The following is a 27230-nucleotide window of genomic DNA, read 5'->3' on the forward strand; positions in this document are numbered from 1 at the left end:
GCGGTTGATTTCCTGCATCAAGTCGTTATCTATACTACTAGACAACCAGCTTCTTACTTGCTTTGATAGAGTCTTCCATTTCCGGCCGTCGGGGTTACTTTTCATCGGCCAGGGGATCGAACTATTGATCAAGTTGTGTAGATTGTGTCCTTCCAAGATCTTCTCGATCTTGTCAATCCACATATCAAGATCCTCTCTTTCTTTGAGAGGCGGGGTGATTTTGTAGAGGTTGAAGCTTCCGATGTCAGGCAGGCCAACAGATTGGTTGGTTACCTCGGGTGCTTCGCTGTCATTGTGCCAGTCGTTGTTATCGTCATCGACCGGTGGTGGTTGTTGTTGTTGTTGAGCGTCAGCCATATTGAAGATGGATGATAATCTCAATCAACGTGATAGATCTTTGAAAAAATGATCTGAAAATGGAGCAATCAGTGCTCAGTTGTCGGGATAGTGCATGAAAGGCACTTCCAACATGAAGGTTCCACAAAGAAAATAGCACTTCCGGTGCTATTCCTAGTGGCCTGTGAAGCTTCCAGAACAAGATATACCACTTGCAGTGCTATTCTTGGTGGAAGAGATGAAGGTACGGCACTTTGTAGTGCTCACCTTGATGAAAAACGTCAAGATAACTGATGATCTTGATGGAAAGTGATGCTTCCAACCAAGATATAGCCTTTGGAGATGCTATTCTTGATGGAAGTGATGAATGAAGTGATGATTCAGGGTTCAGAGGAAGAAAGAGGGCGTCATAACCTGTTGGGGCTGCTAACTATGGGGAGAGAGAGAGAGAAGAGGAATCATGATCTATTCAATCTATCTAGAGCAGGGGATTTATACCCTGCCAAACAAAGAAAGGCTCAGTCTGCAAACAAATGGAGGCATCAATGAGATGACTAGACAAAGGCATCAATGGGATGACCGACATAGTCCAACAGTATTTCTCAGACCCTTGACTTTCGCCTGTGAATAGAATGGATGCCACAAACACCTCGCCAGGCCGGGAAATGGAAGGAGCCTAGCAGCCCAGTGAGTTGCCAATCCTTAGTGATAAAGACAATTCACAGGAAACTTCCTATAATGCCCCTCCATTGGTAAGTGACACGATTCGGCTTCAAATGCTTTTGCTGACTACCGCAGCTCTCGTCTTCGCAGCAGGAAGTAGGAACAAGACATACCTTGGCGACCGAGCCTTTTCAACCCATCTTGAAGGTGCTAGCAGACCTCGAACGAGACGATCCGGCGTTCGAATATCCAGCAGCTCGACTTGTTGGACTCTACCGACGCCTATGGGAGTCGTGCGTGTCCAAGGATATTGATGGAGAGAAGCTCGATCAAAATTTGAAGGAGGCTAGCATGAACCTGCAACGAGAGAGACGGCCTTCGACTTCGCCACGCTAAGCAGCTATCTCGGCTGCGCAATTTCGACCAGGCATTGGAATCATCTCGGAAACGACTGACTGGCGTACTTGATGACTGGAATAACAATTTCAGACTCAATCTGGCAGGGATCCCGGACATTGCAAGAGGAGGGTGAGGGATTGTTTATTCAGTGCTGTCCCGTCCCATTTTTAAACAAAGAGATATTGCAATGGACGTTACAGATTAAGTGGAATTACCGCATATGAAGCAGGTTCTATCTTTATGACTGAGTATTCATAGTAAGAAGGGCATAGAATAGCCTCAGGTTCGAATATTGTATGTTCACTCGAAAGTGTTGGCGAACAATTCTGCATATACCGGACCAATCTCATTTGTAATTACACGATATATTATGCACAACAAATCTCGGATCCAGGGATAGCGTCGGGGGCAGCGCAGCTAGCGGAGAAAGTGTCGACTGACTCGAATATGGTAGAGATTCCATACGAGGCCAAAGGGACAATCGAAAGCTAATGCCTGTTGCACCAGCAGCATGCCAGGTGATTGTGTCTAGTAACTGTCTGCGTACCCGACAGAGATTCCCCAGGGCCATTCAACCCGCGGCAGGAAGAATAGATCCTCTGCTACAGTCTAACCAGATCTCCGATCAAATCGCGCAAATCGAAATTCTATCCAGTGCACCTCTTTAGGGAAAAGGAGCGCTGACATGTAGAGGAAAATGTCGCTAGCCTGAGTAGAGATGGACAGAGGATCTGGACCTGTCCACTTGAAACCGGACAGACTGTCGAGATCGGGGTAGAAAAGGCATTCGATCAAGGAAGACCCTTTTCATATCCTGCAGGATCGACTTTGTTAAATAGGACCTGCGGCGGATCATCGGGGTCAGTGGCGAGACAGGGAGGCGGTGTCGGTATGCCAGAGGATTCATGCCAGATAGCGCGAAGGTCGAGATCCAAATCGTAGTCTAGTAATGTTAGCACAAAATAACCATTGGGACAACGGGTACAGACCATTTTTGCCCGAGACATTCATCTTCGTCGAAAGCTCGTTGTCTAAAGGCTTCAGAAAAAATACAGAAGTGTATAAAGCAGCGATTTAACGTGGGTTGGGAGGGATGGAAAGCTGGAGGCTGAGCAGTGATTTTATTCCCCTCTTATTACGCAAAATCAGCACAAACTAGGGGGGATTCATAGCCAGATGCTAAGTTATCGAATGCGTTGGATGTATCAACAGCCGTGCACCGTTGGCACCCGTCACCAAACCCAACGAAAGTTCACCAACAGTATAGGCCTTATCTAAAATTAGCGCTAATCCTTAGGGGATAGCGCAAATAGATGGCGGAAAATCCAAATGTCATTCTTCCTGCCCATAAACGCTCTACCACAATGAGACTTTATCAAGGCTCAGGCTCATCGACAGAGTAGGCTTGAAGATCGCTCGCTTCCAAGGCTGAAACAACACCATTACAAAGAGCCTGAACCGCTCGTTTGCGGTCCCACAATACTGATGCTTGTTCATTGCACAGCCGTAGAAGGATATCGCTATCGCTTGCTAGCCACTCATTTGACGCTTGAATCTATCGCTACTCCTCTTCGAGTCGTATTTTCTGCGCCGATTTGACGACGTAGCATTCCCATAGGCAAAAGTACAAGTCGAGCAATTTGAGGACTGGTGTAGCGAGGGAGTCATTGAGGTTTACTACTTTCATGAACTCCGCCGTAAGGGTACGGCGTGTTCTCACTGGAATCTATTCAGTATTAGTGGGTTTGTGTTTTTTCCTGCCGAGGGGGGTATGACCGACCTTGGGTTCGATGGTTGTGCCGTTTGAGGCTTGCTGTGGATGGTTTTCCAAGTTAGGTTCATCCTCTGGAGCTTGGGATACTCGGCACTGTCTCTTGGCCGGCCGATCAATTGGGGAAGGCGAAGTGGGATGGTCCATTTTGGTCATCAAGATGGATTGGATCAGAAATTGTGCTCGAGGGTCAGCCCGCTTTCTAAGGCCCGGATTAACTTTCAATACACCGTTGCTATTTGATAAATTGAAATTTAAGAAACCTATTTTCCCGTCAATTTAGTCTTCATCTTGGTCCTCCATCGATTTCAAAGCTAAGCGACAGTATGTTGATCATCCAAGAGTCGGGAATACCTGTATTTGATCGATGCTAAAAGGTCTAGACATTCCCAAAATGCGATCCACTCTTATCGCTCTTCTGACCACGATGTTCGTGGCCATGGCAGTCGCAGCGCCCATGCCAAACGATGACCTAGATCTCGATACCTCCGAAGTCGAATTTCAGAAACGAGTCTCAACTCCTGCCGAGCCCATCGGTATCAGCTCTGGAGGCGTGGCCGTTGGCGGCGTTCTCTAATATGGAAAACCCCAAGTCTAATGTGGAATTATTGTATTCGGGTTTCATTTTCAAAGCGAGTCTAGGGAATCAACCTAATATGATACCCCAAGGGCTGCTTGTGAAATTCATGCGAGGGCTTCCTGCACGGACTGCGAAGCTTGAAATGCCTCACTTGGCACTTGCGTGCTAGTTCTTTTGTCATGTGCCTCAATCTTTAGAGCCAAGTATTTGAACTTAGTTGATCAATCTTGATTCCGGCTGAGTTTCAGTAAAGCCGACACGTTCGCAATGAGCTTTGTGCTTTCCAGGACACTTGGCGAGACCTCATCTCCTGGGATGTACATCCATCGCGTAATCAGGTCATTGATATGCGGACCAATTTCAATAACTTGGTGTGAAATTAGTTGCCTGAGGGAGTGGACGCGAGATGCCGCGAGTGTTATCAGAACAACGGACGCCATGCTGGAAAATGTCAATAATGTGAAAAAAGATAAAAGAAGAGGTTGCAGTCCTTACGAGAGCGAACAAATCCAAGTATCCACCATGATTGTATGATGAATGTTGCGAAGGTTTTGGGCATGCATCCAGCACGCCTCTAAACAAAGACGCGATCCCTCGAATACAATCGGGGGGCATTCGGCTACCTCTTCCCCATTTGAGAGCGCCCATGTAAGATAAGGCCGATAAATGACACTCTTGCAAGTCAAATACCGCTGACGAAGGAAGGCACCTTCCGGAGATTTTGTAGGGTCGAGATCAACTGAAAACTGAAAGTGAAATGGTAGAAGATCCTTCCACTCTTCTAATTGATGACCGAGCTCCGAAACCACGGAGGGGAATTGATTATTGTCAAAGCCCACTCCGTCATTACGGGCATATAGAAGATCATGTACACGATTGAGCAATCGACGCATTGAGATGCAAGCGAGAAAGTACAGAGACGATTTTTCCTGGTCGCTCTGTGACTCCTGGGTGGAGTATTCGCCTGGTAGAGGAATAAGGGATTCGATCTCCGCAATTCCTGTTTGTGGAAGAGCGGATAGCTCAGCCAGAAAGTCACTGGGAAACGAAATTAGCTCAGTTATTTTATAAGAGAAGCGATAGTGCCTACCTCTCGAGTATATAACAAGACCAGAATATCCTGTGAAGGGACTCTAATCGCTCTGGGGGTTGGTCGGAGGGGGTATAGGATAAAAGCAGCCTACACTTGATTGCCGCTGCGCTTATGAACGACCAAGCCTGGAGCGGCCTTTGTAGAAAGGAGAAATATAAGCTGAATATTGTTGTTAGACCCTGGTGTAGTGAAGATTTTTCTCGAAAAATGACGTACCCAGTGAAAAACAGGCACTGGACTGCATCCGCCGTGAATTCCGCTTGTGCCAAGTGAATTTTGTCAAATGCGCATTCGAAGTACATAGAACCCAGGAGTCGCTTTTCAGCTTCCACCTCAGCTAAATGTGGCTCTGGAGTTTCCCTGGTCGTGAATAATCTCACAAGCTCGGAGGAACATCCTAATGCCATGACTAGTAAAGCTAGGCATGAACGCGTATTGTATTCTACCGCGCCTGACAATAAATGTTCCTTCAGGCTTTTCGTGGTAGATCTCGCCATAGTGGGATACCAACAGTTGATTCCTCGCTCGAAGTCTCGAAACGTTTTCCCTATGTCGCGCTTCGCCATGTATGGTTGAGGGGGGACGGCCTGTGAGACAGTGTTCTGCGTGCATTCTCAAGTTGGAAAACTGAAAATTTACTCTCCTTGATCAGACTTCGGAATTCACCAAAATGCGGCCACGATAAGATAGATTCCGTCGTTGAGGCGTGGAATGGGGACAAAATGGCGTTTGAAATATGATCAGAGGGCCCCTCTCCGCGACCCAGATTACTAAGGGTGCTGGGTGAGATTGCGTTTCCAGGAGATGCCACAGAAGAGATATTAGCTGGACTTCGGTGGGATGCTTGGGCCTAGAAAAAATGTTGGTCAAGTCACGTAGGCCTCCGGTAGGGTACGACGAACGAGCTGTGCGGATAACTGCAGCAGGAGACCTTCCGACCGAATAGCGACGTCCAGAATCATGTCACTTTTGCTCTTGCTATTTTGCATATCAGAATTCGTTCCAAAGATACGGGCTTGTGGTGAAATAATTCAACGTACTTGATAGCCTCGGCTCCATACACACAGTCCGTTCCCCCCTGGGTGCAGGTTGTACAAGAAGGCCGACGTCCATCACATCTAGAAATCATATGTTAGCGCCCATTTGATCTCAAAAGAGTGGGACCATGCATATTGACCTCACTTTCCGATAGCGACAGGGGTCGCACTGAGACCTAGCTGTTAACGCCATGCCCATGTAAAATGAGGGAGGAGGCACACGACATACCGCCAGACACGTTCGTTTTCGCTTATGACTCTCCGTTTCTCTATCTGGGGACATTATATCGTCGATCATGGAGTTTGTCAGGGAGAAAGACAGAGCAGCAAATTCGAGAGATCGGAAGTTGGCCTGGGCCCCCGCATTCGTGGCTTAGTTTAGCCGACGAAAAGGCGTTGGGGATACGCAGCATCGGGTGATTTTCTTAATTTTGAGTTCCAGGCCCAGGAACAAGAATTAAACCTCAAATATGTAAGAAAAAGCGGTTTGCGGTATTTATATTACTATAGTTCCAATAAATTCATGATGCATCATTCCGATTGCTAAAAGACGGTGAATGTGCTGCTAGCTAACCCCCTGTCCATTCGAGTTCACCGGTCGCTTCACTTCCAGTCCGCTTGATCGAAAATAACATGCGCGAATACTTTCAGACGCCATTCCGTGTATGATTGTCATCGGCGACTTCCAAAGTTCGCAAAACGGTGGTGATATCACGTTTTTCTAGACTCTTCTTCACTGGATTTGGCGCGGAGAAAACTTCTTCGAGCTCCTCCAGGGTGCGCTCTTTGGTCTCCGGGAACCAGAAGTAGATTACAACCATTTCGATAAGATCCCACGCGATGAATACAGCATAGAAATAATACTTGAGCTTCGCGAAGGCTGGTCCCGAGCTGTAGGAGATAATGGCGCTGCTGATATTGGATAGCAAATTTCCAACTGCCGTGCCCTTTGCTCGTGTGTTGGTCGACAGCGTCTCGGCAATGTACATGGCCTGCAGCGGTGTCCAACCAAAGGAAAAAACGATTCCGAAGAGGTAAATGAATGCAACAGAAGTATTCGCTGCACTAGAGTTGTCCGGGTTGTCAACGGACATCTTCGAAGTTCCGAGAATCACGGCAAAGGCGGCGGAACAGAAAAGAAGCGAGTAGAGCATCAGCGGTCGTCGGCCGATACGATCTGTGAGACCAGCACCAGAGATAGCGGCGAAGAAGCAAATGACAGGATAAATTCCATTGAGCATCAACTGCGTTTTGACGGAACCGATACCCGCATTCTCAACCATTACCGGAAGATAGTACCCAGTGAGACTGTTTCCCGACAATTGGCCAAAGCAAGCCATGCCGGCCACACAGATGAAGCGACGGCGAGCCGAGTGAGTGTTGAAGAGCTCACGGTACTCCCACCACTTCTTACTGGAATCATCCACCGTGACAGCAATCTGATGTTGCATCTCCTTGACTTGGAGAGTCACAATGGGATGGCTAGCACTACCTTCGCCGTGGTAGGTCGCAAGAACCTGAATTGCCTCGTCAACGCGGTCTTGTGCCATAAGCCAACGCGGAGACTCTGGTAGGAACCACGTGGTGCAGGCCACGATGACGGACGAAACCAACTGGCACCAAATTGGGATGCGAAAGCCATTTGCGGAGGCGATACTCTGGCATCCGTATACGACCCAACTAGCGACGATCGATCCGATATACCAGGTGCAGTTATAGAGACCCGTCAGCGTACCACGCCAGACTGGGTGAGCCATCTCAGAGACATAGCATGGCGCGCTCACGCAGCAAAAGCTGACTCCAAACCCAAGAATGAATCGACCAGCAAGGAACATCCCGTGATTGACAGCTGGTGCCTGGACGCAAGTTCCAACAATGATAATCGCAGCTCCAATAAACATGCCCATCCGACGTCCCAGGATATCATTTGCGGGACCGGAGAGAAGGACAGCAGGTATGGATCCGATGTTGTAGATTGCAAAGACCAGGCCAGTTCCCGAAGACGCGGTTTTCCTGTCAAAGTAGAGTCAGAATGAAAGTTTCGACATCGCAAGAGAGGCACTCACATATGGAAATACTGTTGATATGAAGTCATGGCATTCACTCCTCCCATCAGCGACCCATCATATCCATTGAGACAACCGCAAAGATATGCGACCGTTAAGCAGCCGTACAGGCGAAACATATTGGGAGTCCATGGGCTACACTTCATAGACTCCACGGCTTCAGCCAGTTGAATCGCCTCGCTGGTTTCTTGCAGGGCCATTTCTTTGGAATCCACACCATCCTTGCCAATCTCGACATGCTCGAGGGATGGCTTAGAGGGGTCCATGGCCGTCATCGCAGGGTTTTATGCCGGAGGACACAAGTCTTGTTGCGAACTTGAATCAAAAAATGTAATCGTAACTGGCGCGATGAATTGGATAGCTTCATGGAGCTCAAGGATCAGCGGTATATGTGGGTATTTAAACGATTTGGGTCGCATGATGGCCGGCATGTTGATAGATTGAAAATCCGGGGTTAACCAAAGTTTAACTCTAGGAACGACGCCAAATGAAGGGCTTTCGCGGTGGCACGCGCTTTCGGGTCGCGTTTCCCCGACTGGCTTGTGACTGGCTCGCAAATGCGGATACTGCAGTTTTGGGGCGTGAACCGAAGCGCTTACCCCTTCTTGGATTCAAAGATATGCAGTAGCTATCCCAGATCGGTCTGTGTGGATGGTCTGAGGCGGTTCAGCAGAATTCTTTCAACTGATCACCCCGCATCATCGGCTCCGGTACCCCCGAGCAAGGAATGTAGGGGCTAACTTGGGTGGCCGAGACGCCCCCTGGCCTTGTTCAGGCTTAGCCTGTTTTCATTTAACCGGTCATCTCGACTCCAGCCGACAATTTACCGGAGATTTTGTAGTTGGTGGAAAGGACGAGTGCGCGACCTCAAGTCTTTATCAGATCCTACCTCAATACTTGATAGCAACCCTCAATTTTGGGAATATCGTATTTGAATTACTTCAAGGGACTACTAAATATCTAGTAGGTACTGGCACTTGGAGTTTTCGGGGTTGTGATACAAAGATATATTTGGGAGGGTCTACAGAGCAATGAGCTCCAGGGCTTTTTGCGCAGAAAGGGCGCTACTGATACCTTGCTAAGCTGCTAATATCAGTTTACTTGCATCTCTGATCGAGCTGCAGACAAAGAATCATCTTGGAGATTGAGGGATGGGTCTATACAATCAAGACTTTTCCTGCTTTTTAGAGAAGCGCTCATCTGGACAGGCGAATACAACCGAATTGGCGGAGCAGAAGTGGGTCCAGTAACAGGTCCGTCGGGGATGTCGGGACCGAAAAGCGCAGATCAGGTCAAGGGATGGATTAGGATTCCCCCGTACATACAGAGTAGACCCAGCAATACTCGTGCACTTGGAATCGCTTTAGATACTACCGTCTGGGGGCTGGCACCATCACAGGCCCTCGGTAGACCAGCTATCTCAACATGTGCAGCAGACGATTATCCGCGAAGCACAGATCGCATGAGCACCAAATGCAAGTACCGCGTCCCGATGAGCCCAATATGCCGTGACAGTCCACGATGCATCGGACCAGTAGTAGAGAGGGGTAAATACAACGTGTTCCACGATCCCCGCACGAGTGACGAGTGATGATCTGTGGTTTTTTCTTTTTTTTACCCTTCTCTCTGCGGGCCCTTGTCTTGGTAGTTCGACGGATACCATTTAAGAGCCCGAGTGCCGCCGAAATAAAAAGAAGAGGGAAATAATTTGCGGGAATTCATCTTACAAACGAAGTTGTGATTCCAGCTTTTTTTTTTGCTCGCTGAGTCGATCGCACCATGTCCGAGGCCGATAGCAGCACCTGCGACTGGGAGAACCCGCGCATCTTCCAGCGAAACAAACTCCCCCCTCGCGCATACTTTCTTCCAGAATCATCACTGTCGCTGAACGGCCAATGGGACTTTAATTACGCGTTGTCACCCTTGCTGGCCCCGGAAGTCTCCAATGACAAGAAGACCGACGCATCGTCTGAATCGGTGCAATGGACAACCATTTCGGTTCCTGGTCACTGGCAGCTACAAGGCCACGGAAAACCCAACTATACAAACACCATCTTTCCATTTCCTTGTGACCCACCTAATGTCCCCAGCCAAAACCCGACAGGTACATATCGGAGGTCGTTCGACGTGCCACCTGATTGGGACTCAACCGCGCAGCTGCGGCTCCGATTCGACGGAGTAGACTGCGCCTACCATCTCTGGGTGAATGAACATGAAGTTGGATATGCACAGGGGAGCCGCAATCCATCTGAATTTGACATATCGCAGTTCGTTGATCGGAAGGCGAAAAATGATCTTGTTGTGCGTGTCTATCAGTGGTCAGATGGATCGTACATCGAGGATCAAGACCAGTGGTGGCTTTCGGGTATCTTTTCTTCACAAATTCCCATGGAAACTGGTGCAAGCTAACTATATTTCAGGAATTTTCCGCGATGTTAACCTACTCGCCTTCCCCTCCGCAGCTCGAATTGAAGACTTCTTCGCGAAAACCGAATTCGATGAATCCTACGAGGACGGTGTCCTGAAAATCACGGTCCGCCTTACAACTAGCGAGTCAGTGGTTTTGGAAGCTACGCTGACCGACCGAAATGGACCAGAGGGAGTTATCGGCTCTGCGAGTGTGTCGCAAGTCGAGAGTGGGGATGCGATCTTGGATATTCCTGTGAAGCGCCCTGAACACTGGACGGCAGAGACACCATATCTATACGATCTCACTCTAAGTCTACAGACTTCATCGGATAAGAAAGATCTTCAAAAGATACACCATCGTGTTGGATTCCGCCAGGTTGAAATAAAGAAAGGAAATATTACCGTCAATGGCAAGGCCATCCTCTTCCGTGGTGCCAACCGCCATGACCACCACCCCCAATTCGGTCGTGCTGTTCCCCTGTCGTTCCTTCGCGAGGATCTCCTTATTATGAAGCGTCATAACCTCAATTCACTGCGATGTTGTCATTACCCATCGCACCCCCGACTATACGAGCTTTGTGACGAGCTTGGTTTATGGGTGATGGACGAAGCGGATTTGGAATGTCACGGATTTTACGATGCGGTCGCACGACCTCTCGATATTCCAGAATCAATGGACTACGAAGAGCGCAAGAAGCTGACCTTCGACCAAGCCGCTCAATACACTAGCAACAATCCTGAATGGAAGGACGCATATCTGGATCGTGCAATTCAGATGGTCCAGCGTGACAAAAATCATCCTTGTATCGTGATTTGGTCTCTCGGAAACGAGGCATTCTACGGCCAGAACCACCAGGCTATGCATGATTATATCAAGTCTGTCGACCCGAGCAGGCCCATCCACTACGAAGGGGACCCCGAGGCAAAGTCCGCCGACATGTTCTCTTACATGTACCCATCTGTCAACCGAATTGAAAAACTGGCGGTGGCAGAGGGTGATGACTTTGAGAAGCCCATTGTACTCTGCGAGTATGGCCATGCGATGGGAAATGCCCCAGGCGCCCTGGAAGAGTATATGGAAGCTTTCCGAACCCATCGACGACTGCAAGGCGGATGGATCTGGGAATGGGCAAACCACGGCCTCTGGGATGAAGAACGGGGATTCTACGGATATGGTGGAGACTTTGACGATTTTCCCAACGACGGTATTTTTGTTATGGATGGGCTCTGCTTTAGCAACCATACTCCGACTCCAGGCCTCGTTGAGCTACAAAAGGCCTACTCTCCAGTTCACGCGTTTTACGCCAACGGTTCGATCTCCATTGAGAATAGATACGACTTCACGGAACTGGCGCATCTTCAGGCCTTATACCGCATTGAATCATTCGGTGAAGAGTAAGGATCCTCATTTTTACTTTTAAGATCAAGCTAATGAAAATACAGGACAACCATCATGTCCACAGGTAGTCTCAAAGTTCCTTCAGTGAAGGCGGGGCAGAGTGCAAGCATCGAGTTTGCTCAAAATCTACCCAGCCTTCCTGGAGGTGAAATTTGGCTCACTGTCAGCTTCCAGAACATCCAATCTACCCCCTGGACCCCGAGTGGTCATGAAGTTGCTTGGTTTCAACACCCTCTGAAAACTTCTTCGATCGGTCCTTCTCTTTCTCCTCGGTTCCCTATGCAGACCAGTTCCAACTGTTCCAGCCACACCGTGACAGGCTCGGACTTTGAAATTTCTTTTTCACGTTCCACCGGTGGCTTGACAAGCTGGACCTCTAGGGGGCATCAGCTTCTGGATCCTGATCTGAAAACAGCCACTGCCTTAGCACCAGGCTTTTGGCGACCTCCAACCGACAATGACACTATGTCATCAGATCTAGAAGAAAGGAAGAGATACGGACTGGATGATATGAGAGTCCAGCTTCGAAGCATCAAGAATTCTAAAGTCGAGGGTGACTCCGCGCAAATAGTGACCGAAACTTGGGTGGGGCCACCCGTTCTTGCATGGGGCTTCCAAGTGACAACAAACTATACTGTTACCGGAGATGGAAAGCTTTCTGTGACCTCATTGGTGAAGCCTCGAGGGTCTCTTCCCAAAGATCTTCCACGACTAGGCCTGGACTTGCGTCTCGCCGACCAGTTGGACAACGCCAAATGGTTTGGTCTAGGACCAGGGGAGTCATACCCAGACAAGAAACGATCTCAAAAGCTCGGAATCTATAAAGCTACCACTGAACAGCTTCACACACCATATGAAGTCCCTCAGGAGGGCGGAAACCGATCCGAGACCCGTTGGTTGCAGCTGAGCGATAATCGTGGCTGGGGCATCAAGGTTTTCAGAGACTCCGTGCATACAGACAAGGACCCTACAGTCCAATTCCACTGGGCCGCATCTCGCTACAGCGCGAAACAGATTGAATCAGCAAGACACCCATGTGATCTTGTTCCTGAAAAGACAGTTCATGTGAGACTCGATGCTGAATGCAGCGGAGTGGGAACTGGTGCTTGTGGGCCGACTACCCTGGACAAGTATCTCGTCGCTTGTGAAGAGAGAGAGTTCAAATTTACTCTGGTTCCATTTTTCAGCGACGGATTCTGAGCAAGAAACCCCTCGAGAATCATTTTAGAATCTTCTAAAACCCCAATTTAACACCTGGTTCAGTAACTGCTTTGTAATATCTTTGGTCCGAATTTTGACATCTCTTTTGAGATTATTTCCCATTTGGAAAAACTACCAAACAATTAACCGGGAAAAACCAGCGGAATCTGACAGGGTCTTGATACGATGAAGCCTTACTTATCTTCCGTAGCTGAAAGCGGCTTAGAGTCCATTAAACAGTCAAGCTCATATTATGCGGGGAATTCCGGCGACTGGGCTAACATAATTCATCAGAATGCCTATTGAAAAATAACAAGATCCACTCATATGCATTCCCTTGAGTTGGTCAAACAAAGAATTTAAGTTTCCTTTTTGTCTTTTTCTTTCTTTTTCGTTCCTTTTTGGCTTGAGCCTTGGGGATATAATATCTGTACAATCAAGGCCTACCCTGCATCGGACTAGTTCATTAACATCCATTCATAATTTTGCCTTTCCATACCAGTGCAGTCGGCGTCAAAATTCCGGAATTGCTGGAAGTCCTGTGTTGGCGGCCCCGGTGGAGGAAAATTGACATAGGGATTAGGCAATATAAGACTCTCAGCTGAATAAGGATCAGATCGGAATTCAATGGTGATTGTCAGGGACGGGGAGACTCACGATTGAACAACCCTTGGTTGACTGGTAACATCATTTCCTGATTCAGTCGAGTAGTTTTTACATGCTCAAGCTACGCGGCGAGTAATAGCAGGGGGTTTCGTGTTTGCGGCTCGGGCGGGTAAGTAAGTAAGTAAGTAATTTTCATTCGCGGATCTGTCAGGCGGTGAGGCCCGATTTGCCGGCAGGGCACTACAAGATAGCCGGGGCAACTATATCACATGACGATGACTATTTTCTCCACTGTTCCGAAGCTCTCCCCACACTCCTTTTACCTACCAGGGCTGATTGCCCCATAAAAAGCCGGGAAGAGGTTGGCATTTCTAGCCAAGGAAACAGGGCGAAAACCGCCATCCCCGTCTTTAGTCGATCGCTTTCATACCTACGGAACCGAGGCTCAAACTGTCCAGCAACTCACGCGGCAAGCCGCGAAGGTGATCAGTGACGCAGGGGAGTACTCACTGTAGTACTGGTGGCCCGAAAATGGGGCAAGCGAGAGGATCTAAGTTCCCAGGGTCACGAGTCTACTTTGTCGGTGACTCGGTAGGTGGTCGGTAGGCTCCTGAATTGGCCGAGGAGCTTAGTTTGCATCATAAAGTTGACTGCTTTGACTGCTAACGATGGCTTTGAGAGCCATTCTTTCCACGGGTCGTGGCCGCCTCCGCTCCCACCTCCTCGGTCAAGACCAAGAATTCGGTGACGGAGTTCAGTGAAACGGGGGCAGGAGAAGAGGATATGGTGCGTGTTCATGGTGCCTTGGTCACATGTGCAACGGGATGGATTGTGTAGTGGGTTATCTTCTAGGGCCTGTTCCCTCCACTGCGGGAGGGTAGCGAGGTAAGCGGGGAGACCAATCTTACCGGTCTGCATCTGTACCAGCACTGAGCTGGCCGCGCGTCTCAGGGAATCATGTATCGCAAATATCTCTTTCGTCGGTTCAGGGAAAAGTTCGCGGAGATGAGCGCCGCTGTTGCTTGACGCCCACACCTCCTTACTCGCTTCATAATCATACCTGACGCTAGGAACCAATGGTCTAATCGTGCAGATCGCTCAGATTAGCTATTGGAATGCCACTTGCCCCAGGCCAAGATCGATAGCCTGCAAAGGCCAAGCCTAGGGATCCGAAATGTTGAATATCACGGCGGCTAAGCTTATGGAGTGGATTAGGGTCGGACATATAAAGACGGGCCACCCCTCTTCTGTAAATAAGTTAATAAAAAAAGCAATCAGACAATCACTTACCTCAACAATTCGCGCGAATAAAAAATTCATTTATTCATATTCGCATTCCTTTATTCCTTTCGGAACCCTAGCCAAGCCACATGTGATACACTAATCACCGTTCAGAATAGACAGCAATCAGAATTCTAGGTAACATGCAGGTTTATACCTGAACGAGACTTGTCGGGGCTGCGGGTGCGGGGATAACCGAAAGGTTCAGAAGTACTGCATGATGTGGCACTGCCAACCTTCAAGGCAATGGAAATTGCGTTGATAATTTGTTTATTCAGTCGGCCAACCAATATATCGGCGATGAATTGAATGTTCTCCGTCTTTCGCGATCTATGAAGTCAAGCGTAGCGAAATTTACTACAAGTTATGCGCGGCTAGTTTGACCTGCACTCCTCCCACTCAAGTTCCTGGCACGGGGTTCTTCGAGTATTTCCTACCGGTCATGGGTATCTTTGCCAAGATCATGGCTTTTCGAAATCGCAAACATAAGCTTCTTCCAGGTGCTATCTCGCACGACGGTTCGGAAATTAAAGACATCCATGCCGCGATCAAGGATTGCGACCGTGCATTGAAGGCTTTACAAAGTCGCAGCACGGTTGCTGCTAGTAGAGGCGGCCTTCTTGCTGGACCACCATTCGCCACACCTCCAGAGACCCTTTGTGACCCCTTGCAAACCCCTATTACAGTAGGAGGCGGCCTCGACTTTACCATCGAATATACTCTGCATATTCTTTGTTTCTGTGATTTTCTTGTGAAGAAACAGTTGCTGGAGGCGAAAGTTCACGGCAAAGACAGAGGTTAGATCGCATTGCCCAATTTCTTCTCAATATCCCAGCAGCTATAGCAAGCAGCATGGAAGCGCACCTGTATTCTTGCAGGACATACAGTCATAAATGTACTTTAAGCCGATAAAACCAGACCGCACTGTCGGTGGTGTCTTAGAATGATTGAGAGCCACAGATACCGATCCACAAGGAAGCTGCAGGGTCGAATTCCACGCACGCATCCGCAGCGTGCCAATTGGGGCCAACATAGCCACAGGAATGCGAAGAGGCACGGTCATGTCTGACCGATATCACGGCACTATTATTACATAGGGCCCACTGCGGACTCAGCACAGTGCCAGTCTGAGCAAGACAGCGATCATAGTCCGTGTGCCTTATGTTATGATGGCGTTAGGGTCTTTGCTTTTTGTTTAATATGGTGGTTGGGGGTGCAGAGAAAATAAATGTGCATCATGGCCCTGTATAACAATAATAAGTCATAAGTACTTTTTTTGATTGGGCATATGTACCCACAGCCAAGTCACCAATACCCCGATACCATTTTGACTCATACCCCCCGCGGTCATAACGTGAAAATCGGCTTCATTAATCACTACTTATTCATGTGAGTCCCAGAGTACCTTACTACCTAGACAAAGCCGAGGCGGAGTCTGGGCAATAGCTAGGTAGATTAACTCCCTCAAACGGCATCATACCACAAGTCCCGGGGCCCGAAAGACTTTGGCCTAAAAAAAGGGTCATCAGCGCTAATCATTATTTCCTTCAGGACAATTGCTCTCTCCATTTTCCCAATCCCCGCTACTTGGCAGACTGACACTTGCATCCGGCAGGTCCGGTATCCCCGAAGCATGGTACTATCCGCTTGTTTGCGGGGTAGTTCCTGCAGATTTGTCAACGCGGGCTTCGATTCCTTGCAGCAAGGATTGCAACAGGGACGAAGCCAGGATAAACCTCGTTCGTGGCTCCACAGCACCAAGGAAATGCTCCGTGTTTCCTCCGCTCAATCATGGCTGAATGGGTGCTGTTTCCTTTTTGTTCGAGCGCACTAGCACAGGCTGGCCGTGAATTCTCGTGTGAACGGGCTCTGAAACACCAATGTTATACAACCCTGATTGAGGGTGGGCAGGGATAAAAAGATTGCCCTGGCCCTGGCTCCATCATTCATGAATTGCGAGCAAGAGACCCAAGATCTTCGCGCAAAACCCTGGCATTCCCATAGAGCCATGTATCAGCTGAAACATAATCTTAGCTAGAAATCCATTAAAGCTGCATAAAAATTTCTAAAGAGGATGACTAGCTTTCCCTAAGGCTGAAAGCCGATACAAACAGTCACGAATTGAATACAGTGTCTACTGGCGTACCTAAATTATCAAGGGAGCACTTACCCCACGGTGAAGCAAGCCGCCCACATAATACTGACGAACTTGGCCGACGTCCTGAACAGGGACTCATATCCCCACGGTTATCACGTATAAACAGACTCCAATAGTCAGGAGATATTTTAGACCCCAAGCGCCCTTGTATCGTATCCACAATCTAGCAATCCCTGTCGAATACTAAGATTGAATACATGGTGGAAACAGGGTATTTTACCCTGAATATCATGTGACACCTGGTACCACCCATACCATACAAAAGTGCATATTACAGTTAGTCATCTATGTCCGCCCAGATTGTTGAAAGCGCGGGTTTTGTCATTTTTAGTTAGTTAGAGATTCCAATATATCTGTTTTTGACCATACGTTGTCGTACCGACAGATTTCTGTCAATCCCACCCGAAGCGCCACTGTCCGCTTTTTGTCAATGCGGTCTTTGAGGCCTTGGCACACTGAAGAAGATCCAATAGCTCGACCACTCTAGGATAAATTCTCCGGTTTGTCTCGGTTTAATCATGCTGAAAACAACGCCACATTTTTTTGTTCGAGCGCACGGGCACACACAGACTCTGTCAGCTTTCATTAACGGGGACAGGCCATATCGTCCATGCATGTCACGTGTATGCCTGACCGAGTTCAGAGAACTATAAAAGGATTGCAATGACCCTGCCTGCTTAATTCATAAACTGCGACCAAAGAGAATCGGGATCCATTCCCACTTTTACACAGATACCAACAATGCACGCAATGAGCATGATGTACTCGTCTCGCTGGCTTCTTGGGGGGCTGCTCCTCGCTAGTTTCACACAAGCCGCTCTCGAACTTGTCCCTGGAGCGACATGGACCGCTGTACGATATACAACTGCCCTAGTTTTGATCGAGGACCTACATACTCATCGTTCTTTAGGCCAACACAGGCAAACATATCCAGGCCCACGGCGCCGGCATCATGTGAGTTCGTTTCGTATTTCGGGCCGGTGATGAACCCGACCTATAACCCAATGACTCTCTATTAACACAACCGCACCAGAGAAGAAAACGGCATCTACTACATGATCGGCGAAGAAAAGACTGAAGGCCACCTCTTCCAAGCCGTGAACTGCTACTCGTCGAAAGACCTGATCGACTGGGAATTTGAAGGCCGCCTCCTTAGCCGCGACGACAGCGCAGCAGGCGCGGGAACCGACATCGGACCAAACCGGCTGATCGAGCGGCCCAAAGTGCTTAGAAATGACAAGACGGGCAAGTACGTCATGTGGATGCACGTCGACTCGCCTGACTACACGGACGCGCGGACCGGCGTCGCGACGAGCGATACTGTCTGCGGTGAGTACACGTACCAGGGCAGTTTCCGGCCGCTGGATAAGCAGAGTCGCGACATTGGGCTTTTTAAGGATGACGATGGGTCGGGGTATTTACTTACTGAGGATGTGAGTTGTTTCTTCCTTTCCTACAAATTCCCTCTCAGGATGGAGCGAAAGAGAAAGATATATATATAAAAAAAAAAGAGATGGTGGAGGAAACTACAAATCTGTTCCAAACTAACAATACAACACCCAGCGCGAATACGGCACGCGCATCATGAAGCTCACGGACGACTACCTGGGCATCAAAGAGATCACATTTGGCTTCGAAGGCGTCTGGGCTGAGTCGCCGGCGTTCGTGAAGCGCAGTGATACTTATTATATTTTTGGATCGTGGATGACGGGGTGGGCGCCGAATGATAATGTATGCTATGCTACCCAATATTCCAACCCCTTCCCTATTTCTAACCTCTCGAGACTCTAATACGTCAAATCCTTGAATAGATCTACAGCACTGCAACTTCACTCTCAGGCCCGTGGTCATCCTGGGCCAGTTTCGCCCCCGCCGGCTCAAAGACACACCTAAGCCAGACAAGCTATATCCTACCGCTAGGCACCAACGGGGCAATCTACATGGGTGATAGATGGGTAGAGCATAACCTGGCCGCGAGCACGTACGTCTGGCTTCCGCTGATCATCGACGGCACAACCGTGACTCTGAACTGGCACGATTCGTGGAGCGTGGATGTCGCCGCGGGAACGTGGAAGCCCGGTGCTGCTATCACGGCATTCGAGGGCGAGAATGATGGAGTCCTCAGTGGCGGTGCGGGGGTTGTCGGTTGCTGGGAGTGCAGTGAGGGTCAGGCGGCCGGGTGGATTGGGGGTGATAGCAATGGTGTCGATGGGGCTGTTACCTTTGAGGTCAACGCGGAGAAAGCAGGGCCTGTTACGCTTGTTGTGAGGTATGTGAGCGGGGATCGGTACGCAGCCGTGGAGGTGAATGGGCAGGCGCAGACGATTGCTTTCCTGCCTACCACCCTCATTTGGAATCAGGCTGATCGTAGCGTGGTGCACGTTGAGCTGCAGGCTGGAAAGAATGTTGTCAAGATCTCCGGGGTCAGTGGCTGGGGACCGGATGTTGATCGTTTGGAGGTTCCACAAGCCTAAGAGTATCCAGATGGTTCACATTAATACGACCCCTCCTAAGCCGGTTACGATGGCTGAGCGCGGCGAGCATTTGCTTTCTGTCCGTCGAAGACATGGGCCTGTGGGAAATTTCGGAACGAGTAGCTTCTATCTCCATATAGCTTTATTTACACAGTCGTTACCGTAGGAACATTGATCTAACCAGCCGATCATCCTTACAAGCGTTGCGATATCCGTCCAAACAGTCCTATGGAGGGGGTCCATATACCATCTCTCTCTTCCGCTCTGTGCGCTCTTCCCTTAACAACTGCCCTTTCTGCAGCCGACAACTCCATAGTTGCATGCTCCCTCACAGGTAACTCGCTCTTCTTCACATCTAGTTTACTAATATCATCAACCATAAATCCACCTTCCAAATCCGCTATATCCCCTGTCGGCTCACCCCGACTCTGCGCCTTCTTCGCTTTCCGCCTCCTCATCCAGAACCAGACCGCTCCAATGATCAGCAATAGTCCAACAAGCCCCCCACCAAGCGCAATCCAGACCTTCGAAGAAGACCCCCTACCCAGTTCGTCAGTTGGAAGAGCAGGCCTCGTGTACGATGTAACCCACCCCTAATCAGTCATGATATATGTCTTTGTACGCAAGAGGTCGACTCCCGCGGTGATCGTGGTCGTCTCGTACGAGATCCCGCCCCATTATCTCTACGCCCGCGGAGACCAAAACCTACATTTCCTGCATGAGGCATGCTTTACTCATCTCCTGCTCCAGGAGGTTACTTCACAGTATATTATCAAAGAGCGTCTCACGCCGGCCCTTGGATATCTAATGGCCATTCTTATAGTACTTCAATATAATCTGAGTAATCTTCGCGCGGCAGTGGTGCTAGAAGCCAAAAAACAGCTCCATGCCCGGATTTAGCCATGCCATCAGGCTCTTACCATCGCGACAAGCAGCAGGAGCAGGAACGCCACGGGTCGGAAGCCTGTCGCGGTGGCCTGAGGCACCCGCTGTGACAGCTTACTTCTTTCATGACAAAGCATCTGCACCAACCTCATAGATGAATGTACCGCTAGAAGCGACATCTCAGCTCAACATACGCAAGTATCTCTGTTGAGACTAGTGGCGCGATCCTTAATGTCTTAACAGTCTATTTAAGTCTGCGCGCTTACCGACTTTCAACCTTCTGCCAAGGTACGGCACCTGTAAAAGGTACCGCTAGTGGCGTTTGTTTTAGATATAAAATATACCTCAATTCAAAGCCCTTCTAGTAGAAGTACGCCCCCGATCAGTATAAACAATGTATAACTCTAGAAAAAAGAATAGTCCCACCATTCAAACTAGAGTGAGAAGGATGACATGTTATGCCAAAACAAGAACAAGCTACCTAGATAAATAGTTCTTGTAGGACCTAGAAATATAAATTTTAATAAAAGCGGAACAGATCTAACCAGCGTGGGTTTGCTTATATCAAACATAGACTTAGGAACCAAACTCGCGCCGCACATATGACCTCATGTAAAGACATAACAGTTTATATCACGCCAACATAACAGACAGCCAACAGGCAAGGAAACTGGAAACAAGTAATAATGTAACGTTAAATAAACTAGTGACTAGTAAGCTACTCAGCCGAATGACTGCGCTCATTCCAATGGCATCCCATTCAGCGATTCCCCCCTACACCACCCACGGTCACCCACAGCTCCCAACACATATCATTCCAGGATCGGAAGACTTACCTTCGTGAATGATTCCAGTCCCAACCCAGCAGCCCTCCCATGTCCGACAATTCTCTCAGACAGCGCACGGCTGGTACTCGAGTTCAAAGAGTTTCACGCCCTGATGAAGATGTCCTCGTACTGTCTTCCGTATGTGATCTCGCACTCCGTCGGCTGCGGAGACTAGACAGATATTTTCAGTGCGTAGCTCATGAGGGCATTTAGATGACTTACCCATCACCAACGTCCTGCCTTGCTTGTCCCGGACATTAGGCAACCTTTCAATCTGGTCGCCAGACGCCTCAAGGGATACAATATTTTGATAATCGGGCAGTCCCTGGTAAAGACAGACCCGATCATGCTCACCGAAAGGAAGTCGGTTTGGTCCAAGGCCGTCCCTGACGTAGATCGGGATCTGGAGAATTTAGAACCATGATTGTGGTCAGCATCAGGTGGAGTGCCCGGACATGAAACTTGGTACGAACATAGCCATTATCCATGATGTCGTCTTCCAGGAGGTTATTCAGCAGGGTCTGGGCCACGGCCATCTCGACAACGGACTTTACCTCCCACATCAAATGGAGTCGGCGAACCTGGGAGGTGCAGGTATCATAACCATAGATCATTTTCTTAAGGTATGGAATTGCTGCTGCGATCCCAAATCCACTAGTGACGACCAAGACGCTTCCATAATGACTGACATCTTCGACCATTCCATGAGGGCCGGTGAACAAGGCTAGGAAAGAAATCGAGCTTTCTTTCGCAGCGGGCGCGTAGCCAACAAGGTCGGCAGACAAGCCATCGCGTGGTTGGAGGAGGAGCTCTATGGTATCCTGCCTATCTCTTGACCATGATACCACTGTAAAGGGATGTGTCTGCATCCATGATGATAGACTGATTGATGGCATTAAGAGGTTAATGTACTGGCCAGCTTCCACTTTCAAAGGCCGAGGCAGAAGAATACGGATATGGGCAGCTGTTATAACAGGATGCTCTTCCTTAGTTTTCTTAGCACTAAAGGAAACAACAGCCCTAGGAACCCATGGCCGGCGAACAGCCCGTTTCGATAGAAGAGGGTCATTGTCTGTACAAATAAGGTCAGTCCGAAGATCCCCAGCGCTACCAGGAGGCATATTTTTGAGGGCTGGTTCCGGGCTGGAAGATGTCGCCAGATTCCATAAACAAAGAGCGCTGTGAGGATTTGATGTCCTCGAAGAAAGATCTCGTACGAGAAATGCCGAAACCATGGAATAGAGAGCAGGGAAAGGACACCCAGTGAACAGGCACCCTGTATCCTGTTAGTTGAGCACTTGGTGTCGTGAATATTACATACAATGAGGGTAAAGAGGTTTTGCATCGAGTGGAGTGGGAAGCTAAACTGCCTGTTCTGCACCTCCACAACAATGTGAAATGATACTAGGGCAACAGTCATCCAGCCAACGGCACGATGAATCCGGCGACAAGTGCGACATGTAATGCTTACAAGGTCAGCCAGATAGCTCAGATGGGTGGCTGATAAAAGGAAAATCAGGTTGACTAGGGTCAGCTCTCCTGCCTGGCGGCCAGCACCAGACCAGGATTTCATCCTGAAAAGGATCAGAAAAAGGTTGATAGTAGCATAAGATACGTGAAGAAGGGCACTAATTAGGGTCCATGGACCCCAGAGCTGGTGTCTATCAACCATAAAAGGGAGTGTTAGATGTCGAGAAACTAGAATAGAGAAAAACTTTGACCACTTGGCGAGTTAACAAAGAGTCCGCGTTAAGAAAAGTGTAGCAAAAATCCCGCCAGCGGTGATCGCATAAATCGCTATCGCATCCATACTTTGTTCGACTTAAGGACAGGCGGCCAAGTAAAGCAAGGGAAGAATAGACGGCAGACACCAGCGTGAAGAGCCGTGGGGTTTTTATAGTACGAGTAGCTACAAGATGGCCCTGCTGTGGTGCGACTGCGGTGCGGCTGCGGGCCGAAAACACCAGAAACCTCAGTGCTTCCGCAGTGGTCCTTAAAGCCCGAGGACAAAGATTTAAAAGACGCCAATGTCACCCATGTTAAGACTTTGGGTATTCATCTAACAAGGGAAGCGATGTCTAAGAAATCTTCTTGGGTAAAAAAGCGTCAGTCCGAGAGCGCTCGAGCAAAAGCCCAACAGAGACTTAGACGGAGGAAATGTTTATTTAAGAAAGCGGTAGAGTTTAGTTTGGAATGCGAATCTGATGTCATTGTGGCTATTCGAGTCCAGCAATCTGGTCAGCTATATATTTTTGAGTCATCCTCGGATGCACGAATGCTAAGTACATTGTCAAACTTGGTATGGTCCATTGGGTATTTCATTTTATCAAGCTGACTTCATTAGGCAGCATGCTACCCCTCTCCCATCCAGGAGGTACTGGAGGATATCATCCCCCAGCTTGGAAAGTGTTCATCCTTAGACCCCGCAGGCGAACCCGCGTCTACTGGGGATGGAGGATGCAAGACATAGTCAGGGAGTGCCTGAGCTCAAATCATGAAGGCCTTTGCCGTTTCTACATAGGCTTGGACAGCTACATGAAGGTGACGCGGAATCTGTTTCGGCTTTGCTCAGTCCCGACTTCGGTCCGCTGATGCCCTGAAGTGGGGAATCAGTTTAAACCAATCAGAATCACTTTAAACTTTTAGCAAAACAGCGCTCGTGTTTCAGATATCACAAGCTTCAGCAAACTGTAGACTCCTCCCGATAAATTTTGCTAGCACAAAGAATTATTCCGACCAATCTATCTCAGCGCTCCTGAACCGACTCTGAGGCAGGCAGATGTGGCTTAGCGCATCACTGTTCGACTTTCTCACCTCCCTCCATTGCTGCCAGAACGCTCTCAAAACTTCCAAACCGACTCGCCTAGCAACACGCTGGGTACTGTAGAGTGGATAGTGAAGGCTAATGTTAGGCAGCAATATTCTGATGAGAGGTAATTGATGGTGGGGCAATAATGGCCGATGTTTACCCGTTCAAAGACGATATTTCAACTCCAAGGGCTTTTTAGAGGGGTGAGTGAATCACCCTGGCGATCAGCCGTTGATCGCCCACAGATCAACGCGCTCACCCTGCTCAACCAAATATATTACCCGACAAAAAGCTTGGCAGGTGCACTTACTCAAAACAAGTTTACCTTACTCTCGGGAGCTCTAAAATACTGTTCCGCTTCTGGCTTTCTAATTTCAATCGCGCGATACTCACCCTCAGAAGGTGAACCATTCACCCCCTCAGGGTGAGCGCAGAGAATACATAAAGCCAAGAAGGTTCCTAGACTTTGGACTAGACATAGCCTCTTTTCTAATTACAAAAGTGTACAAAACACCCGTTATGGCAAAACCAAAGATAATCCGCCGCCGCAAATCTAATAAATCGAAGGCCAAAAGTCAACAACGTCGACGACGAGGGAATACTTTGTTCCGGAAAGCCTTCGAATTTAGCCAAGAATGCGACGCAGATGTTATGTTGGTATTTCGGCTGAGAAAAAATGGACAAACCTACATATTTAACTCAAATGACCGATGGTTTCCTTCCCGAGATGACTTGGTGGGTGGGGTATTAATTATCCCTGGAACCTCCTGGATATGCTGATGGTTTTAGGCCCTTACCTATCCAACTCCATTACGGATAACTTCAAGAGAATTAGGGGCGAAGTATGAGGAGAATATGGAAGCGGATGGAAGCGGATGGAAGCGAAGTCGAGCAAACAGAGCAAACTAGGCGAGACGTGGAGGGCAACAAGGCAAACGGAAGCAAAGTCGAGCCAACAGCCTTCGTATGTACCATCCGAGAACGTACTTCGCGACGCGGGAGCAAGGGAGTGGAAGGGAGGGCCGCCTCACCCAATGGTGTATCACCGCTCAGATTCTTCTGGAGTGGATTGGCACCACAGTTAAGAAGCAGTCGATGCAGAGCTCATCTTTCCGAGAGGTTATTTTTCTGAAGAATACGATTTTCCCGTGAAAATCGACCTCGCATAGTGCTCTTGGGTTTCCTTTCAACAGAAAGTTGATAATTTGATCCGGGCCTGGGCAATGTTTCACACTTTTGGCTGCCAGCAAGAGTAGCTTATGCTTTGACACATAAAATCTCGATAATGATCTCGGTGGGAGGATCAAGGAGTGGCGATGAATAGGTTCCCTGGATGAAACTTAACTAATAATGCCTTAGAGAGTTTTGATCCAAGCTCCTGAAATTCCCTGTGGGGACGAACAGTAAGATTTGATTCTCTGCTTGACTTTTCCAGGAGCTTCGCTCAGACCACACGCACTCTTTTTGACTTCCGTTCTTTAGGAGCACATCGTATTCGTTTGAGAGAGCCTGCCATCGGTCGGTGAACCAAGCTGCATCGATGGAAGTCAATGATTAGGGCCCGATTTAGTTCAGCATTCCATAGAATATTCTCTTGTCGAAGATCCTGGTGGAGGACACCTAAAGAATTTATCTCCTTCAACGACCGTTCAATCGCAGGACGGAGCGACTTCTCGGGCTTGAGATGGCTCAAATCTTCACCACCCCAACCCATAAGGAGCATGTGGCGTATATCTCCAGCGCCATGTAGGAAGTAGACGCCGGCCAGGTCAATCACTCCCAGGAAAACTGGAATCGCCGATCCTTGTGCGCGGTGAAGGATACGGTAAACATCCGCTTCTCGCGACACCTCCTTCCAGCGTTGTGAGGTAGTGGCTTTACCGACAATAGTATACCCGTCGTGACACTAGTGACTTTGAACGGCGCACTGAAAGACCCACGAAATCCCATCAGAGTGAAATTATGGTCTAGATCCTTGTCAAGCTGCTCTTTAAGCATCTGCACGAACATCCCCGCATCGACCGGATGTCGATTGCTATGTCTGCCAGAGATATGCAGTTCGGTATTAGGGCAGAGAGGATCTATTACACCACCTTGCTGCAGACCCAAAAGGCGCCGTTGTGTGCAAAATTGAGCGACATGTTGACGAGGTTCTGTTTACAGCATTGAAAACGGACTGGGCCGAAGGCCGTGTTACATCGTAGCTACCGCAGCCTAATGATGCCTTTTGATTTGCATGACGGGTCCAGGGCTTGGTGTCAGGACCCCACATTCCAAAGTGCATATTGAATAGCATGAAAAGGCCCTTAGTTTCCTCCTTCGAAGTATCATATGTGGTGTGGCCGTGGCTTTGTGATCAGCAACTCTGATTGGAAGAGTCGCGGTCGTCCTGTGTGGGAATGGAATCTAGGCTTTGACCATGCCGATGATCGTATGACTGCACTGCAGATTTTTGCACCTGGCCGATCATAGATGCGGCAGCCACCGACCAGGCTAGGGAAGAAGCAAGCGTGACAGTAACGTTGCTAGCTGACTGAATGTAGAATGCAGACCAGCTCAGTGAGCGGCTCGTCAACGAGAGGCAGGAAATAATCAGGGCAATCAGCCCCAACCCCGCAATGCGCAATGTCGCACACAATGCTGTTCGCTGAGGCTGCAGATCGGGGAAATTCTGGACGAGTCTTGCGCTGATGAGCAGTTTCATCGTCGGGGTAGAGATGACCGCATTTACATGCCGCCGCCTCGAGGAAGTTGCTATTTTCAGTAAAAGCACAGTCGGAGGAAAGTACGGACTGATTTACACCACCTGGGAATTGCAGGTTGTATGGTGCTTCGTTTAAACCTCTGTAGCATATGAGTGTGTTATCGGAAAGGCAACCACATCTAGCTCATAAAAAATAGTCTTTCGTGAAACGCAGGTATACGAAGTCTTACGGAAAACTTGAGTATTTGCTGTCCCTGATTTTTCTCTTGCATTTCATTCCCCAAAGGCCACGATGGACCATCCCACTTCGCCTTGCCTATGTGACCGGCCAGCTAAGAGACAGTGCCGGGTTTCCCACGACCCAGAAGATGAGCCCAAGTTGCAAAGCCACCCACAGCAATCTTCAAACGGCGCAGTCATCGAACCCGAGGTCGGTCATACCCTCTTCGATAGCAAACGAACAAGATTACTAAGGCTGCATATGTTCCAGTGAGCAAACCCGGTTCCCTTACGGCGGAGTTCATGAAGCTACT

General features: G+C 48.8%; 10 protein-coding genes across 10 annotated transcripts; 5 read left to right on the forward strand and 5 right to left on the reverse strand.

Annotated features, from left to right (window-relative positions):
• Window positions 1-3563: 3563 nt before the first annotated feature.
• N7471_013616 (uncharacterized protein) lies at window positions 3564-3746 on the forward strand (the record flags this gene model as incomplete). The annotated part of the gene is made up of 1 exon (XM_057286335.1): window positions 3564-3746. One exon carries the CDS (start codon window positions 3564-3566, stop codon window positions 3744-3746), a length of 183 nt encoding a protein of 60 aa, XP_057129660.1.
• Window positions 3747-3970: 224 nt separating this feature from the next.
• Window positions 3971-6162, reverse strand: N7471_013617 (Zn(II)2Cys6 transcription factor; the record flags this gene model as incomplete). Its single annotated transcript, XM_057286336.1, has 8 exons — window positions 3971-4190; window positions 4245-4787; window positions 4840-5455; window positions 5482-5692; window positions 5718-5820; window positions 5883-5960; window positions 6025-6059; window positions 6109-6162. The coding sequence occupies 8 exons, from the start codon at window positions 6160-6162 to the stop codon at window positions 3971-3973; spliced, it is 1860 nt and encodes a 619-aa protein (XP_057129661.1).
• Window positions 6163-6526: 364 nt separating this feature from the next.
• Window positions 6527-8211, reverse strand: N7471_013618 (sugar porter family MFS transporter; the record flags this gene model as incomplete). Its single annotated transcript, XM_057286337.1, has 2 exons — window positions 6527-7892; window positions 7946-8211. 2 exons carry the CDS (start codon window positions 8209-8211, stop codon window positions 6527-6529), a joined length of 1632 nt encoding a protein of 543 aa, XP_057129662.1.
• A 1513-nt stretch (window positions 8212-9724) lies between these two features.
• On the forward strand, window positions 9725-12953 carry N7471_013619 (uncharacterized protein; the record flags this gene model as incomplete). Its single annotated transcript, XM_057286338.1, has 3 exons — window positions 9725-10310; window positions 10366-11749; window positions 11798-12953. 3 exons carry the CDS (start codon window positions 9725-9727, stop codon window positions 12951-12953), a joined length of 3126 nt encoding a protein of 1041 aa, XP_057129663.1.
• A 1170-nt stretch (window positions 12954-14123) lies between these two features.
• On the reverse strand, window positions 14124-14477 carry N7471_013620 (uncharacterized protein; the record flags this gene model as incomplete). The annotated part of the gene is made up of 1 exon (XM_057286339.1): window positions 14124-14477. The coding sequence occupies one exon, from the start codon at window positions 14475-14477 to the stop codon at window positions 14124-14126; it is 354 nt and encodes a 117-aa protein (XP_057129664.1).
• An 805-nt stretch (window positions 14478-15282) lies between these two features.
• On the forward strand, window positions 15283-15642 carry N7471_013621 (uncharacterized protein; the record flags this gene model as incomplete). Its single annotated transcript, XM_057286340.1, has 1 exon — window positions 15283-15642. The coding sequence occupies one exon, from the start codon at window positions 15283-15285 to the stop codon at window positions 15640-15642; it is 360 nt and encodes a 119-aa protein (XP_057129665.1).
• Window positions 15643-17748: 2106 nt separating this feature from the next.
• On the forward strand, window positions 17749-19472 carry N7471_013622 (uncharacterized protein; the record flags this gene model as incomplete). Its single annotated transcript, XM_057286341.1, has 5 exons — window positions 17749-17850; window positions 17909-17952; window positions 18032-18431; window positions 18562-18729; window positions 18810-19472. 5 exons carry the CDS (start codon window positions 17749-17751, stop codon window positions 19470-19472), a joined length of 1377 nt encoding a protein of 458 aa, XP_057129666.1.
• A 1776-nt stretch (window positions 19473-21248) lies between these two features.
• N7471_013623 (ferric reductase family protein) lies at window positions 21249-22994 on the reverse strand (the record flags this gene model as incomplete). Its single annotated transcript, XM_057286342.1, has 6 exons — window positions 21249-21355; window positions 21407-21587; window positions 21658-22363; window positions 22402-22460; window positions 22506-22882; window positions 22922-22994. 6 exons carry the CDS (start codon window positions 22992-22994, stop codon window positions 21249-21251), a joined length of 1503 nt encoding a protein of 500 aa, XP_057129667.1.
• Window positions 22995-23093: 99 nt separating this feature from the next.
• Window positions 23094-23654, forward strand: N7471_013624 (uncharacterized protein; the record flags this gene model as incomplete). The annotated part of the gene is made up of 2 exons (XM_057286343.1): window positions 23094-23483; window positions 23529-23654. Coding segments are annotated over 2 exons (516 nt in total), but the record flags the coding sequence as incomplete, so codon positions are not given.
• Window positions 23655-26349: 2695 nt separating this feature from the next.
• Window positions 26350-26697, reverse strand: N7471_013625 (uncharacterized protein; the record flags this gene model as incomplete). The annotated part of the gene is made up of 1 exon (XM_057286344.1): window positions 26350-26697. The coding sequence occupies one exon, from the start codon at window positions 26695-26697 to the stop codon at window positions 26350-26352; it is 348 nt and encodes a 115-aa protein (XP_057129669.1).
• Between the last annotated feature and the right edge of the window lie 533 nt (window positions 26698-27230).

This window comes from Penicillium samsonianum (assembly GCF_028829775.1).
Source record: "Penicillium samsonianum strain IBT 33392 chromosome Unknown utg000009l_segment0_segment0, whole genome shotgun sequence".
Taxonomy (NCBI): Eukaryota; Fungi; Ascomycota; class Eurotiomycetes; order Eurotiales; family Aspergillaceae; genus Penicillium; species Penicillium samsonianum.